Source organism: Xenia sp. Carnegie-2017, unplaced genomic scaffold (genome assembly GCF_021976095.1).
Source record: "Xenia sp. Carnegie-2017 unplaced genomic scaffold, XeniaSp_v1 HiC_scaffold_3, whole genome shotgun sequence".
Taxonomy (NCBI): Eukaryota; Metazoa; Cnidaria; class Anthozoa; order Malacalcyonacea; family Xeniidae; genus Xenia; species Xenia sp. Carnegie-2017.
The window spans coordinates 9344020-9360795 of record NW_025813493.1 but is presented as its reverse complement, the minus strand read 5'-3'; the positions used below and the strand labels follow the sequence as shown (position 1 = coordinate 9360795).

At 35.3% G+C, this 16776-nt stretch overlaps 1 protein-coding gene across 1 annotated transcript; it reads left to right on the top strand.

The window, feature by feature from the left end:
• The first annotated feature begins 14879 nt into the window (after positions 1 to 14879).
• Positions 14880 to 16526, top strand: LOC124454440 (G-protein coupled receptor 39-like). Its single transcript, XM_047005253.1, has one exon. It carries the CDS (start codon positions 15275 to 15277, stop codon positions 16118 to 16120), a length of 846 nt encoding a protein of 281 aa, XP_046861209.1. The 5' UTR covers positions 14880 to 15274; the 3' UTR covers positions 16121 to 16526.
• Positions 16527 to 16776: the final 250 nt, after the last annotated feature.

The window sequence follows — 16776 nt, the reverse complement described above, 5'->3', positions numbered from 1 at the left end:
GTGACGATTGTTATTCGTTCAAAAAGCATTATGATTAACATTGAAGGAGTTCTATTAATAAATTTTTGATAAATATGAAAACTTCTGCTACATGAAAACATATTTGTAAATTTTTTTCTATTTTGCGTATGTTATATTTTGTTCGATTTTGCGTATTGTTTGATGTATTTAACATCCGCACGAACTTTTAACAAAAATTACATAAGGAAAACGAAAAAATCTTCAATAAAGTCATTGTGGCCATGCGTTTACGTAAAAAAATCCACTCTACATTAGCACAATATGCGCGTGCAAATTGACATCAGTCCCCTGCTTGGTAGCTCTAGGGATCCTCCTTAAAAATAATTGCAAAGTTTGAGCGCAACAAAAAATTTACATTGAAACAAAGTCCTCCGAACGTGAAAACCAACGTTGCCTGAACGTTGCTGGAATGTTATCTTCAACGTAATTTCCACAGTTGTGACAACGTCGATAATGTCATATATACAATGTTATATAAAATCTAAATAATTTTGTTTTGAGTTTAATAATTTCATCTGTAGTTAAAAAAATGGATTTTGAACGGCAGGTTATTTCATTTGTATGTTTTCAAAAAAGTCTGTAATATTTAAAGAAAAAGTTCTTTTTAGATAGAGTAAAGTTGATCGTGACTGAAACACCACACAAGTACATACAAGTACATACGACTGACATTCGAGTACATAAGGGTACATACGAGTGACATACGACTTTGAACTGGTTACAAATAAGAAATAGCACAATTTATTTAATAATACATTGATATTTGCGTTCACTTTTCTTTGTATATGTGCTCGCACGTCCCTCATATGTACTCGTATGTCACTCTTATGTACTCGTATGTACTCGTATGTACTTGTGTGGTGTTTTAGTCACGATCATTATATTTAGTCATTAGGTGAAATTTGTGCATTTTGGATTTTTATCTGTCTTATTTATTTTAAAGAAAATTCAATTCTTTCATCTCTAATGCAATTTAAAAGTTATAAAAACACATTTCTAGCGTTATTTTACTCCTATGCACTCAAGTAAAGCTAATAATTACTCGTGTTTCACTCGTATGTACTCGTATGTCACCCGTATGTAATAGTATGTCACCCGTATGTACTCGTATGTACTCGTATGGTGTTTTAGTCACGATGGAGTACAGTTTTATGAATGGCTAATTACAAGTATTAGTCAGGCAGATAAGTGAAGAAAATTGAGTAAAAAATTACCATACCTAAAGGCAATTTCATTTTATAAAAGCTAGAATTTAATTAAACACCTTTAAAAACCATCTGAATAAGTCGGCGAGCAAAAATATTCTTGAGAAGGCCGACTAATAACTTTTACTGACAGTGTTTGGTTTGTTTTGAGAAGCGCCATAATTTTTGAATAATTTTGATGTAAGAAGTGTGACTTTGCTAATTTAATCAGCGGCACTTTATAATAATTCATATAAACTACATAAAAGTTATATGTTCGCCTGGCATATATTTTCTTGCAAATAATTTCTAGAAAACGAAAAAATATACCGTTTGCATTTGATGTGAGCATTTCATCGTCAAAACCACAAAAAACTCTACATCAAATAAAACATTTATCGGGTGCATTCTTTAGTGCAGTGAAAAGAGCCCGCGTGAATCAATTATTAGGTTCAGTGACACGTCCAGAAACTCTATCTACAAAGCTGCTAAGCAACGTGAGGATAAGAAAGTTATTGCAATAATCGATTCTCTTGGGGAAGATCTTCCCTCGCCAGAGTACGGGTATCATGGAAAATGTTATAAAAAATATACTCACGGCAAGTTAAAAGTCAAAAAGCCTATACGTGAGCGATAGTGAGAGTCAACAAGAAAAACAGATAAAAGAGGTATAATTTGCGAATGTTTCTTTATTAATAAGACGCAAATTATAAGTAAAACTTACAGTTGATTAAGTAAATTATGTAAATATTTGTAGGTAAGATATTGGCAGATCACGAGTGTTGTTTGTGTGGAAGAAAAAAAAACAGCAAAAAGTGGAAGTTGCTATGAGCAATAGGAAAAATGCGAGACTGAGAATGATGCACGATATTTGCACGATGCTTCTCGATCATTCGATTTTCCACATTTGCAAACAGAAGTTGGGAATTCAGAATGGTAGATGATATTGGCAAAGGAATTTTTTACCACAGATCGTGTTATAAGGAAATCTGCAAAAAGCGAAAGACAAAACCAGTAGCTTCAAGCAATGCCGAAACCGTTTTTCAGGAGCTATCTGCAGTCATCGAAGAGAAGGTATTCCTTGAGTGTGAAGTTTTGCGGATGGTTGATTTAAGTAAAAAATATTTAGAAATTGCAGAATGTTTATTTGGTGCTGAACATCAGCTTAGCTCACCAAAAGTACAAAGACTTAAAGATAAGATCCAGAAATCATTTGAATCAAAAGTTGGGTTTTAAAGACCAAGTTACGGTGATTATTTGTTTAATAACAATGTTAAAAGAGGCAGTTAGTTGAAGCAGCTAATAAGGCAAAGTTATTGAACTATCAATGGAACGACTTATCGCTGCAGGAGAAAACGATGCAAGTTGCCCATGAAATACGTAAAGAATTATTGGAAACTCCCAATACTTTTAGAAGTAGAGCACGAGCTTCTGTCCAAAGAAACAGAAATTCCAATGTTGATAACATGTTTTTTGGAAGGAGTCCTCACTAATAAATCAACGAAATCTGCAAAGGTGATGCGTTTAGTGTCTTCAATTAGACAAGATCTGATCTACCACGCCAACAACGGTCGGGAAAAAACATTAAAGCATACAACCTCTCCTTTCTGCATCAAAAGAAAGACTGTCTCCAAAATAGTTATCAATTGGACAAAAAAGCTTGCCCATGGGATGTGTTATGTTGATGTGCTTATTCTTGAAACTTCTCTAGCAATGGAACATTCAAAAGACCAAGCTTGCAAGTCCTACTCTCCAGCCATTATTCAGCCATCTCAATTCGTCACTTTTATTTGGGATAACGACGACATCAATCCCGAAAGTTTCAACGGGCTTAGTGTTACTGTACGAATGGCATTGTCATCCAGCCATCAGATGTTGTAATAAATGAGCCCCCAGCCTTCTTCTGTAGACGTCTTAGTGTCTCCACAGTCATGCATGAAACGAAAAAGTTCCAGCCTCTTCTAACAGAGATACTTTCGTAAGTTAAGGTTAAGCGAAAAATACAGAAGCCACGACTAGGATTCAGCCATGCATACACAAAGACGAAGTAAAACTTTCATACATTTTTGATACGCTTTGGACCATTGCCAGAACACAAGTCAATCAAACAAATTTCGAGCAGCAGATACCTAGTTGTACAGGCTTTAACTAATTGTTGTGCGACAACAACAGCAACAGCTACCATAAAATTGGATACCTGCCGTCGACTAACAAATCTCCAACGTCCCATAATACTGTTCTGGAACTCATCAGTCAACAAAGGTGAAGGCAGAAAAACTTGGTTTGATCGAAACAGATATGGTGCTAGATATGGCAATATACTGTGGAAGGCTGTATAAGTTATGATGAATCCAAAGTACATAGATCTTAAGCAGTTCGTTGTTTTTCGGCTTGGCGGGTTTCATACAATGTGTATATTCATTGCTGCTTTCGGAAGGAAGTTTCCTGGTGCTGGTCTTCGCGACATCGTAATCGAGGTAAATCTTCTCGGTAAATCTTCAGTTGACTAAATGCTTAAAGGAAAGCCTTATAAAAACGCAATACAAATCCTAAAATACCTGTAGGAAGCTTTCAAAAGATATATGATTGATAGGCTTAAACATTCGAAAAACGAACAAACATAGCAGGCGAATGAGCTTTATGAAAGATTAGTCAACTCAGTTGAGTTAGAAAAATTCCTTTCCTTTTTAACAAAACAACTCTTAGATAACCATAGCCAATATGATGCCAATCTGCTCGATGAGTTAAAAAATTATGAAGATTCTGTCTTAAATGGTTCTCTTGGTCTAACAGCATCCGTATGGTCGTCATTTTTGAGTATGGTGCAGATATTACTCGATGTTTCAAGATCAATCTATCTTGAGAAATGGAAATTGCATCTGCAATCGACAGAAAACATGCTTCCCTGGATGTTTGGCTATGATCGTCCCAACTACGCACGCTTTCTGACATTAACTGTTAACCATGAAAAAGCTTCCAGAAACACATCCTGCTATACACCAAAACTTTGAAGCAGGTCATTTTTCTATCAGAAGACAACCAGGAAGATTCAACAAGATACCATCAGATCAAGCTATAGAGCAAACAATCAACAAGGAACAAAAATGTGCAGGTCGAATTGTTGGCCATAGTACATCAGAAGGAACAGTTCAAAGATGGGTATTAACCAGTCATTCTGCTGCAAAGTGTCAAACAAGGATGGAAAAGTTCCTAGGAATGTCCAAGGCTAAATCCGTGACAAATGATCTTGAAAGAAAACGAATGCTGCACGACAAAAATTGCGTTCTTCGCTGCTATGATCTTCTTATGGAGTGGGGGCACCGTTTAAAGAAAGTACTTGCCTCGTACATTATAGTTCTGGACTACAATGCAGCGATGATGTTAAGAACGACATGATTAATGCGGAAGAAAAAGGGAAAGAAGCACTTCGAAGCTTCTTGGCAAAACGAATTGAATCAAACGAAGAAGATCTGTCTGCACCAATTCAAAAAATGAAGCCAAAGATGTTTGCTGCTATGAAAATTAGAAAATCGTGCGTCATTAAAGATAAAAGTTTAACATTAAAAGCGGATCGTGATTTATTAGCCCGATTATTAGTCATATGTGGCAAGCGCAATGTTTTGTTGAGAGAAGTGATCACCTATTCTCTTGGTCCTCTTCCTTGGTATTTCGCCACTGCTGATAGAGGTTATGTAAAAGGTGTTCAATCTAAGCTGTTGGACATTGTTGAGAAAGATGTAGAAGATCCCATGGTAGATTCTCTTCCAGTTGATTGTGTAAGAGTATTTGATGGTATGGTCATCATTCAGCATCTGGCCTCTATAAGTTTAATAACATTTGGCGAAATGTCCGAATATGTCTTGAAACACATCACCTCTAATTCTGGTAAAATCATATATTTTGTCACCGAGCAATATTTTGACGAATCTTTAAAAGGTAGTGAACGCAAACGACGTGAAAATTCAGAAATAGTTCGAATTTAGCTGTCAAGAAGGGACGAGAAACGACCCAAGTAATTCAAAAAATACCCAAGTCATAGCAATAACAAAGTTGATCTTGTGAAATTTTTTCTACAAGATTGGTCAGATCCCGAGCGCTTCAAAGCCCCCATCTCAGAACGAACTGTATTAAAACGTTGAAAGTGAATGTTATCAATTAGAAGTAGCAAAAAAAAAGGAGTGTCAAAAAAAGAAGCTAGCCTTTGTTCCAACTAAGAAGAAACAGACATTAATACGTTTCTTTGTTCCTGCATGCTACCCATACCAATATAATCCTAGTATATGCGTCTCAACTGTTGACAGCGATGTTGCAATCTTGGCTGTCTACTACAAAGAGCGAATTTGTTGTAATTTATATGTTGTAATTGGATTAAAATAAGGAAGAGAATCTTTTCTGTTTCAAAAATTTACGAAAGTCTTTGTGAAGCAGTGTCAAACGCTTTGCCAGCTCTTCATGAAGTTACTGAGTGTGATTCAACAAGTGCGTTCTTTGGAGTTGGAAAACAAAAGGCTTACAAAATTGTCAAGGGATCAGATCGATATCAAAAAGCATTAAAGAAAATTGGTGAGGTTTTCGACTTTGATGAAAAGCTTTTTCCGACAGTTCAAGAAATGGTTGCTGTAATTATAAGGTGTGAAATCTTGTCTTAATTCAATGAGGCAAAAGCTTGAATTCTGTTGTGCCTTATACTAAAATTTGAGTAAATTTATAAACAATTAGTTCACTATAAGCAACGTCTCTAAATTGGAAATATTTTTCCTTTCTTTAATCTCGCCAATCATCTTGTTTATTCAAATGAATCTTCATTGTTAATTGCGTCATTCAAACAATCATTCGTGTAAGTAATCAGTCTTAATAAGAAAAAGTTATCTACATGAGAATGAAGAGAGAGACAAAAAAATAGCTACACGAGATTTGAGAGAGAGGCAAAAATGATCTTTTTCGACAAGTTGTGCGGTGAACTTAATGTTTATTCAATTGTCTTAAATTTTGCGTGACTGATACGAAGCCCTTCAATCAATCAAGACCTTTCTTGAGTGTCACTAATGACACGTAGCTATAATAAAACGAAACACGATTTTAGAAATTTTCATGAAATGACAGTTATCTGAACATTTTTAAATTGTTTGTAAATGTAGATCGTCCAGGTTGGTTTAGTCCTGAGAAGTATTGTTTTTGGTTGTTGTTGACTAGATTGATTGACTCAACAAAAACAACAAAAACAGTCCTTCTCAGGACTATACCAACCTGGACGATCTACATTTATAAACATGTAACAATACTCGCGGGTTCAAACCATATACTTTATTTTTAAATTTTATAACTTTGTGATACAACCTGTTCGTAATAGTTACGATGTGTTCATTGCACTTATGTAAGTACTATGTATTCACAAAAGTTTTGTAAGGTGTAATACTTAAATACATGCTACCGTCAATTACTGGAGGAGATTTTTTCATACGTATACATTCTGTTTTAGACTTTCAAAGATCTGTTCTCACACAACTGGACACATTGATGCAAAGTGAGAACATGCAAGTGGCCAAATATACTACGTCTCTTAAAGCCAACTTAATGTCGGAGCCTTTGAAGTCAATGTCCTCGCGCATGTCTCATTGCACATGCTAGAAATTCGACGGCCGCCATTACTCTGGCAAATACTGGCTAAGGAATTTCTATATATTTGTACTGTGCGAGAACATTAACTTACACATTGTGGAGGTTTACTTTTGAAATCTGCGTTCTAGTTATGAGAACATCAAAACGCAATGTAAATACTGCCAAATTATTTATTTTGTTGTTAAATCACTTTAGATCGCATCAAAATTGTGCTTATAAGGTTAAAACCTTTTAAAATTGAATTACTGAGCAAGATTATCACGATGAATGAAAGGAAACGTTTAAAAGCACAATTTTCTTACACAAATATTCCATTGTACTTTATAATTTATAGTAGCAAGCAACTGCAGTACTTGTCAGCGTAATGGCGGATCTGACGTAAGCGCATAAAAAACCTGGGACACATTGCACCCCTAATTGGCCTTTTGTTCATTTTATATTCTATGACATCACTGTGGTATCTACTATAACTCGGCGCATAAAGAAAAAATTTTGAAACAAGTTAAGCCTTTGAAGAAAGAAAAGCCAAACATTCATTGAAAGACCTTTTGATCTGTCGGAGTCTGAGTATATACAGTTTCTTCATTCTTATTTTGTACTAACGTCCGAATGTCAAATGAAGTATAAAGTGAAGTACAATTGGAAAAGAATGTCCATCTTTTATTCAATATTTCAGACAAAAGAAAGAAAGCAAATAGTTTAGCCTGGATAAATTTTTATGTCAGATATGTTACGTTTTTGATGATTATTTATAGTTAGGTAGCTACTAAATATTTGTCTTCTTTTTATTTGTCTAAAATGTTGAGTTAAAGATAGCTATTCTATTCCTGGTGTATAAAGTTTCATTTTATACTATACTGTCATTGTATGCGTTGTTTTGAAAGTAGAAGAGCAGAAACCAGAGCTTGAGTTAATTATATACTGAAATCTCGCTCACATAATTCTCAGTTTTTTTAACTTTTTCCACAAATGTTTATTTCTAGAGACTTGTCTTCGGGCTCACAAAAATGTAACCAAGATACGTAGATGTAAAAAGATCACGAATTGTGTGAAGCATGGCCCTGGTAAACCTGGTGGGTTGATGTATCAACATTCATACATTGAATAATCGTAAGTTTTGTAATGAAAAGTTTTACAGTAAATGGTTTTACGCCGCAGTTTCATACGTGCTGAAGTGTTATGACAATTGATTATGTTTTTATAGATGTTTGTTACCAAGAAAATAAGTTTGCGTACTAAAAATGCTTCCACTATACACTTTTTACTTGTACATTATTTTTATCTTAAGGACGCAGCACTGACACCTTGGAGTGAGGATTTCCTCGAGATACGGATAAATGAACTTATTTGTAATTTGTAATTTACTTATTTGTAGACTTTAATTTTTTCAAGAGAAAGTTATCAGGAATATATTTATGTAGCTCTAAATTTTAATTTATTATTCTAAGGAGGCTCCCTGCAATTAGGTCGCCTATTCGCTTTCTACATTATTTCAAACAAGCACGCTCAAGCTTTGGAAGTATGAAGTACGCGGGAATATTCAAGAATGCCAGTAAAATCTGAAGATGCTTAAATGGGATAACTGTTAGCGTTGTTTTGGCAACCATGTTTCGTTTTTATACACTTTTATCATGTATAGTTTTTAAGGAAATGACCGTAACTTTTTTCGGTTTGGTGAATTTTTCTGATTTTTTGCGTGACGATTGTTATTCGTTCAAAAAGCATTATGATTAACAATGAAGGAGTTCTATTAATAAATTTTTGACAAATTTGAAAACTTCTGCTGCATGAAAACTTATTTGTAGATTTTTTATATTTTGTGTATGTTATATTTTGTTCTGTTTTGCGTATTGTTTGATGTAATTAACATCCACACGAACTTTTAACAAAAATTACCATAGGAAAACGAAAAAATCTTCAATAAAGTCATTGTGGCCATGCGTTTACGTAAAAAAATCCACTCTACATGGGCACAATATGGGCGTGCAAATTGGCATCAGTCCCCTGCTTGGTAGCTATAGGGAGCCTCCATAAAAATAATTGCAAAGTTTAAGCGCAAGTAATAACTTACTTTGAAACAACGTCCTCCAAACGTGAAAACCAACGTTGCCTGAACGTTACTGGAATGTTATATTCAACGTAATTTCCACAGTTGTGACAACGTCGATAATGTCATTTATACAATGTCATATAAAATCTAAATAATTTTGTTTTGAGTTTAATAATTTCATCTGTAGTTACAAATTAAATTTTGAACGGCAGGCGATTTCATTTCTATGTTTTGAAAAAAGTCTGTAATATTTAAAGAAAAAAATTCTTTTTAGATAGAGTAAAGTTGATCGTGACTGAAACACCACACAAGTACATACAAGTACATACGACTGACATACGAGTACATACGAGTACATACGAGTGACATACGACTTTGAACTGGTCACAAATAAGAAATAGCACAATTTCTTTAATAATACATTCATATTTGCGTTCACTTTTCTTTGTATATGTGCTCACACGTCCCTCATATGTACTCGTATGTCACTCGTATGTACTCGTATGTACTCGTATGTACTTGTGTGGTGTTTTAGTCACGATCATTATATTTAGTCATTCGGTGAAATTTGTGCATTTTGGATTTTTATCTGTCTTATTTATTTTAAAGAAAATTCAATACTTTCATCTCTAATGCAATTTAAAAGTTATAAAAACACATTTCTAGCGTTATTTTACTCCTACGCACTCAAGTAAAGCTAATAAGTACTCGTGTTTCACTCGTATGTACTCGTATGTCACCCGTATGTACTCGTATGTACTCGTATGGTGTTTTAGTCACGATGGAGTAAAGTTTTCTGAATGGCTAATTACAAGTATTAGTCAGGCAGATAAGTGAAGAAAATTGAGTAAAAAATTACCATACCTAAAGGCAATTTCATTTTATAAAGCTAGAATTTAATTAAACACCTTTAAAACCATCTGAATAAGTCGGCGAGCAAAATATTCTTGAGAAGACCGACTAATAACTTTACTGACAGTGTTTGGTTTGTTTTGAGAAGCGCCATAATTTTGAATAATTTTGATGTAAGAAGTGTGACTTTGCTAATTTGATCAGCGGCACTTTATAATAATTCATATAAACTAGATAAAAATTATATGTTCGTCTGGCATATATTGTCTGGCAAATCATTTCTAGAAAACGAAAAAATATACCGTTTGCATTTGATATGAGCATTTCATCGTCAAAACCACAAAAAACTTTACATCAAATAAAACATTTATCGGGTGCATTCTTTAGTGCAGTGAAAAGAGTCCGCGTGAATCAATTATTAGGTTCAGTGACACGTCCAGAAACTCTATCTACAAAGCTGCTAAGCAACGTGAGGATAAGAAAGTTATTGCAATAATCGATTCTCTTGGGGAAGATCTTCCCTCGCCAGAGTACGGGTATCATGGAAAATGTTATAAAAAATATACTCACGGCAAGTTAAAAGTCAAAAAGCCTATACGCGAGCGATAGGGAGAGTCAACAAGAAAAACAGATCAAAGAGGTATAATTCACGAATGTCTCTTTATCAATAAGTCGCAAATTATAAGTAAAACTTACAGTTGATTAAGTAACTTATGTAAATATTTGTAGGTAAGATATTGGCAGATCACGAGTGTTGTTTGTGTGGAAGAAAAAAAACAGCAAAAAGTGGAAGTTGTTATGAGCAATAGGAAAAATGCGAGACTGAGAATGATGCACGATATTTGCACGATGCTTCTCTATAATTCGATTTCCCACATTTGCAAACAGAAGTTGGGAATTCAGAATGGCAGATGATATTGGCAAAGGAATTTTTTTTATCACAGATCGTGTTATAGGGAAATCTGCAAAAAGCGCAAGACAAAACCAGTAGCTTCAAGCAATGCCGAAACCGTTTTTCAGGAGCTATCGCTGCAGGAGAAAACGATGCAAGTTGACCATGAAATACGTAAAGAATTATTGGAAACTCCCAATACTTTTAGAAGTAGAGCACGAGCTTCTGTCCAAAGAAACAGAAATTCCAATGTTGATAACATGTTTTTTGGAAGGAGTCCTCACTAATAAATCAACGAAATCTGCAAAGGTGATGCGTTTAGTGTCTTCAATTAGACAAGATCTGATCTACCACGCCAACAATGGTCGGGAAAAAACATTAAAGCATACAACCTTTCCTGTCTGCATCAAAAGAAAGACTGTCTCCAAAATAGTTATCAATTGGACAAAAAGCGCCATGGGATGTCTTATGTTGATGTGCTTATTCTTGAAACTTCTCTAGCAATGGAACATTCAAAAGACCAAGCTTGCAAGTCCTACTCTCCAGCCATTATTCAGCCTTCTCAATTCCTCACTTTTATTTGGGATAACGACGACATCAATCCCGAAAGTTTCAACGGGCTTAGTGTGCACTGTATGAATGGCATTGTCATCCAGCCATCAGATGATGTAATAGATGATGTCGACCCAGCCCTCTTCTGTAGACGTCTTAGTGTCTCCACAGTCATGCATGAAACAAAAAATTTCCAGCCTCTTCTAACAGAGATACCTTCGTAAGTTAAGGTTAAGCGAAAAAATACAGAAGCCACGACTAGCATTCAGCCATGCATACACAAAGACGAAGTAAAACTTTCATACATTTTTGATACGCTTTGGACCATTGCCAGAACACAAGTCAATCAAAAAAATTTCGAGCAGCAGATACCTAGTTGTACAGACTTTAAGTAAGTGTTGTGCAACAACAACAGCAACAGCTACCATAAAATTGGATACCTGCCGTCGACTAACAAATCTCCAACGTCCCATAATACTGTTCTGGAACTCATCAGTCAATCAAAGGTGAAGGCAGAAAAACTTGGTTTGATCGAGACAGATATGGTGCTAGATATGGCAATATACGCTAAGGCTGTGGAAGTTATGATGAATCCAAGGTAAATAGATTTTAAGTAGTTTGTTGCTTTTCGGCTTGGCGGGTTTCATACAATGTGCATATTCATTGCTGCTATCGGAAGGAGGTTTGCTAATGCTGGTCTTCGCGACATCGTAATCGAGGCAAATCTTCTTGATGAATCTTCCGTTGACCAAATGCTTAAAGGAAAAGCCTTATAACAACGCAATGCGAATCCTAAAATACCTGTAGGAAGCTTTCAAAAGACATATGATTGATAGGCTTAAACATTCGAAAAACGACCAAACATAGTAGGCGAATGAGCTTTATGAAAGATTAGTCAACTCAGTTGAGTTAGAAAAATTCCTTTCCTCTTCAACAAAACAACTCTTAGATAACCATAGCCAATATGATGCCAATCTGCTCGATGAGTTACAAAATTATGAAGATTCTCTCTTAAATGGTTCTCTTGGTCTAACAGCATCCGTATGGTCGTCCTTTTTGAGTATGGTGCAGATATTACTCGATGTTTCAAGATCAATCTATCTCGAGAAATGGAAATTGCATCTGCAATCGACAGAAAACATGCTTCCCTGGATGTTTGGCTATGATCGTCCCAACTACGCACGCTTTCTGACATTAACTGGTAACCATGAAAAAGCTTCCAGAAACACATCCTGCTATACACCAAAACTTTGAAGCAGGTCATTTTTCTGTCAGAAGACAACCGGGAAGATTCAACAAGATGCCATCAGATCAAGCTATAGAGCAAACAATTAACAAAGAGCAAAAATGTGCAGGTGGAATTGTTGGCCATAGTTCATCAGAAGGAACAGTTCAAAGATGGGTATTAACCAGTAATTCTTCTGCAAAAAGTCAAACAAGGATGGAAAAGTTCCTAGGAATATCCAAGGCTATATCCGTGACAAATGATCTTGGAAGAAAGCGAATGGTGCACGACAAAAATTGCGTTCTTCGCTGCTATGATCTTCTTATGGAGTGGGGGCACCGTTTAAAGAAATTACTTGCCTCGTACATCTGAGTTCTGGATTACAATGCAGCGATGATGTTAAGAACGACATGATTAATGCGGAAGAAAAAGGGAAAGAAGCACTTCGCAGCTTCTTGGCAAAACGAATTGAATCAAACGACGAAGATCTGTTAGCACCAATTCAAAAAATGAAGCCAAAGACGTTTACAGCGATGAAAATTAAAAAATCATGCGACATTAAAGATAAAAGCTTAACATTAAAAGCGGATCGTGATTTATTTGCCCGATTACTAGTCATATGTGGCAAGCGCGATGTTTCGTTGAGAGAAAAGATCACCTATTCTTTTGGTCCTTTTTCCTTGGTCTTTCGCCACTGCTGATAGAGGTTATGTAAAAGCTGTTCAATCTAAGCTGCTGGACATTGTTGAGAAAGATGTAGAAGATCCCATGGTAGATTCTCTTCCAGTTGATTGTGTAAGAGTATTTGATGGTATGGTCATCATTCAGCCTCTGGCCTCTATAAGTTTAACAACATTTGGCGAAATGTCCGAATATGTCTTGAAACACATCACCTCTAATTCTGGTAAAATCATATATTTTGTCACCGAGCAATATTTTGACGAATCTTTAAAAGGTAGTGAACGCAAACGGCGTGAAGATTCAGAAATTGCTCGAATTTAGCTGTCAAGAAGGGACGAGAAACGACCCAAGTAATTCAAAAAATACCCAAGTCATAGCAATAACAAAGTTGATCTTGTGAAATTTTTTCTACAAGATTGGTCAGATCCCGAGCGCTTCAAAGCCACCATCTCAGAACGAACTGTATTAAAACCGTTGAAAGTGAATGTTATCAATTAGAAGTAACAAAAAAAAGGAGTGTCAAAAAAAGAAGTTAGCCTTTGCTCCAACCAAGAAGAAGCAGACACTAATACGTTTCTTCGTTCCTGGATGCTACCCAAACCAATATAATCCTAGTATATGCATCTCAACTGTTGACAGCGATGTTGCAATCTTGGCTGTCTACTACAAAGAGCGAATTTGTTGTAATTTATATGTTGAAATTAGATGAAAATAAGGAAGAGAATCTTTTCTGTTTCAAATATTTACGAAAGTCTTTGTGAAGCAGTGTCAAACGCTTTGCCAGCTCTTCATGAAGTTACTGAGTGTGATTCAACAAGTGCGTTCTTTGGAGTTGGAAAACAAAAGGCTTACAAAATTGTCAAGGGATCAGATCGATATCAAAAAGGATTAAAGAAAATTGGTGAGGTTTTCGACTTTGATGAAAAGCTTTTTCCGACAGTTCAAGAAATGGTTGCTGTAATTATATGGTGTTAAATCTTGTCAGAATATTAACGAAGCGCGCTACAGAATATTCTGCACCTAAAGTAAGATCCCAGAACCGCATAAACGTCCACCAACAAAAGATGAATTGCTATTGCATTGTAAATGAGCAAATTACGTGACTTGTATCTGGAAATCAGCATTATCATGTAATGATTTGTCCCCAACAACAGAAGGCCGTGGATGGATGTTTGTGAATGGGAAGTTAGGAAGTCATTGGATGAGCCAGAAAACAGCTCTGGACTCCATACTCGAATTTTTAGCCTGTGGTTGCATGAAGTCACGATGTCAAAACAACATGTTCATATGTATGGCAAATGGACTTAAATGTACTGACATCTGCAATTGCATTGCACGCACAAACATTATTCAAAACGAGGATGATGGACACGAAATTGACATATTTAGCAGTGATACAGATGACTAGTTAGATTTCCTATCTGATCCTGCTTGAAACATCGTTAGGTGAGCATTGGTAGTTCGAACTTTTCAAATGGATTATTTTGAACACCATTTTGGAAAAAACAGTCATGTCTTACACTTTGATGCTTTTGAAGATGGATTATTTCCACTAATTTTTTACCAAATCAATTTCCAGTCTCATTGTAAAGATCATTTAATAACTCCAAGTGGTCCCGCAGTGCTTCTGTGGCCAGTGCAAGACGATTACTACGGACTACCCCGCTGATTGCTGTATGCAGGACTGGTTTCTGCCATTGATACAAGACAATAGTTCGTCCGTGCTTCTTTCAATTAGCAGCTGCTTTTTGGTCTAACAAGATGCCCAACGTCTTCACTGCCATCATGTGGGTCATGCGCTTACGACGTTTGTTGTAATTTTTTATTTGTTTTCTTCCTTCTCAAAAGCAAGCAATAACATTTAGTATTTGCATTTTTGATTATTTGTTTTTTAATTACAGCTTCTTCATTTTCGACGCCATTTTGCACAAAATTTGCAGATTATCAAAATGCTAAACAAAACGGTGTCGGAAACAACATACGAGATATTTTTTCACTGCCGACATGTTAAAACAATATTACTATGTTATGAAGCACATAGTGGAATTGCCCCTCAATGCAGTAAGTTTTTTCCCTCTGTCTGCCTGACTATGTAAATTGTTGCAACAAGGGTAGTCATGAATAAATAATGTCATTAAATACACGGCATTATCTGTGTGAGAGTAATCGTTCATCTTTCCTGACATCTGACATAAGAAATGGACATCAGAGTCTTAGTACAATTGATTTTAATGCTGGCAATCAATGGGATCGTTTTCATTTGTGGGTTGATTTTAAACTCTCTTGTGGTTTTTTGTTGGTTAAAGTCATCGCAACTACAAAAGAAAGTATGTCACTTCACAATTTGTTTGTTATCCTGCGTCGACCTGCTGACGATAGCTACAAACTCTCCAGTTTTGATCACAGAATTGATATTCTGGATTGGTAAAAAAGAATCAATTTTCAAACTGCGCACTATTACTCACTTTTTCAATGTATTTATTTCTTTTTCGATAAGTACCCTGTTGCTTGTTAGTTTTGAGCGATACTTGGCAGTTTTCCATCCAATATTTCACCACAAAAAAGTATCGAAGTCATTACTCATTAAATTGCATTTTGTTTTTCTTTTTATTTCCACCATGTTGTTTCTGTTACATATAACAAAACATATCTTGGCCTCGAAAATACTTTTTTGTTTACTGTTTATTTTCCCATTTATCTACGTCAACACTAAGCTCCACATTATCTCAAAGAAATATCGTCGAAAGGTCGTTAAAACATCCGAAAATCACAGTAAAAAAGGAAAGTCTTTTAGAAAATCCATATCAACATGTCTTCTTCTGGTAGCTTGTGTCTCGATTTGCTTTATGATATCGATCATCAGTTATATCGTTTTGGCACTTAAAAAAAATACCGATTGGGCTCTCAGCTATACATGGATGAAAACATTTTGGTGTATCAACAGCACAACTAACTGTTTGGTGATATTTTGGCGTAATAAAAACCTTCGCTCCGAGGCGAGAAAAATATTAAAACAATTGAGCAATACTTCAAGTTCGTTCTAATTTACTATATAAAGACTTTTCAGAGTCGATTCTTTACGTACAACTAAATCTATAATATTGTAGGGATAAATGTGTGTTAGAGCTGTAGAATTGTTGTATTCTTGCCGTTGTGTAATGTTATTGAACAAACAAGCTCCATGTTTAATTATTTGATATATAACTTGTCGTAACTGCAATTTCAATAAAACATATTAACATAAGCTAGATAGTATGCTTTACAACTCAAAATATACAAAAAAATGTATACAAACATAGTTGCAATTTAATTTAAATAATGTTAAAAAAAGCTTTCAATTTTAGCTAAAGACAATTTGCCGTGGAGGAAGAAGAAAGTTTTCAAAACTGGCTCGATTGAAAGTTGCAGTAATTATATATACATTCATGAATAAGTAAATATGTCATAAAATACTGGACAATATCTTTTTAAGAGTGGTCAATCGTTTCCTCAATAACTGCATTAGAAATGGACGCCAGAGTCCTTGTGCAATTGATTTTAATACTGGAAATCAACGTTATTGTTCTTATTTGTGGGTTGATTTTAAACTTTCTTGTGGTTTTATGTTGCCTAAGTCATTGCATCCTTGAAAGAGAATTGTTCACTTAACAATATGTTTGTTATCCTGCGTCGACCTGCTGACGGTAGCTACAAATGCTCC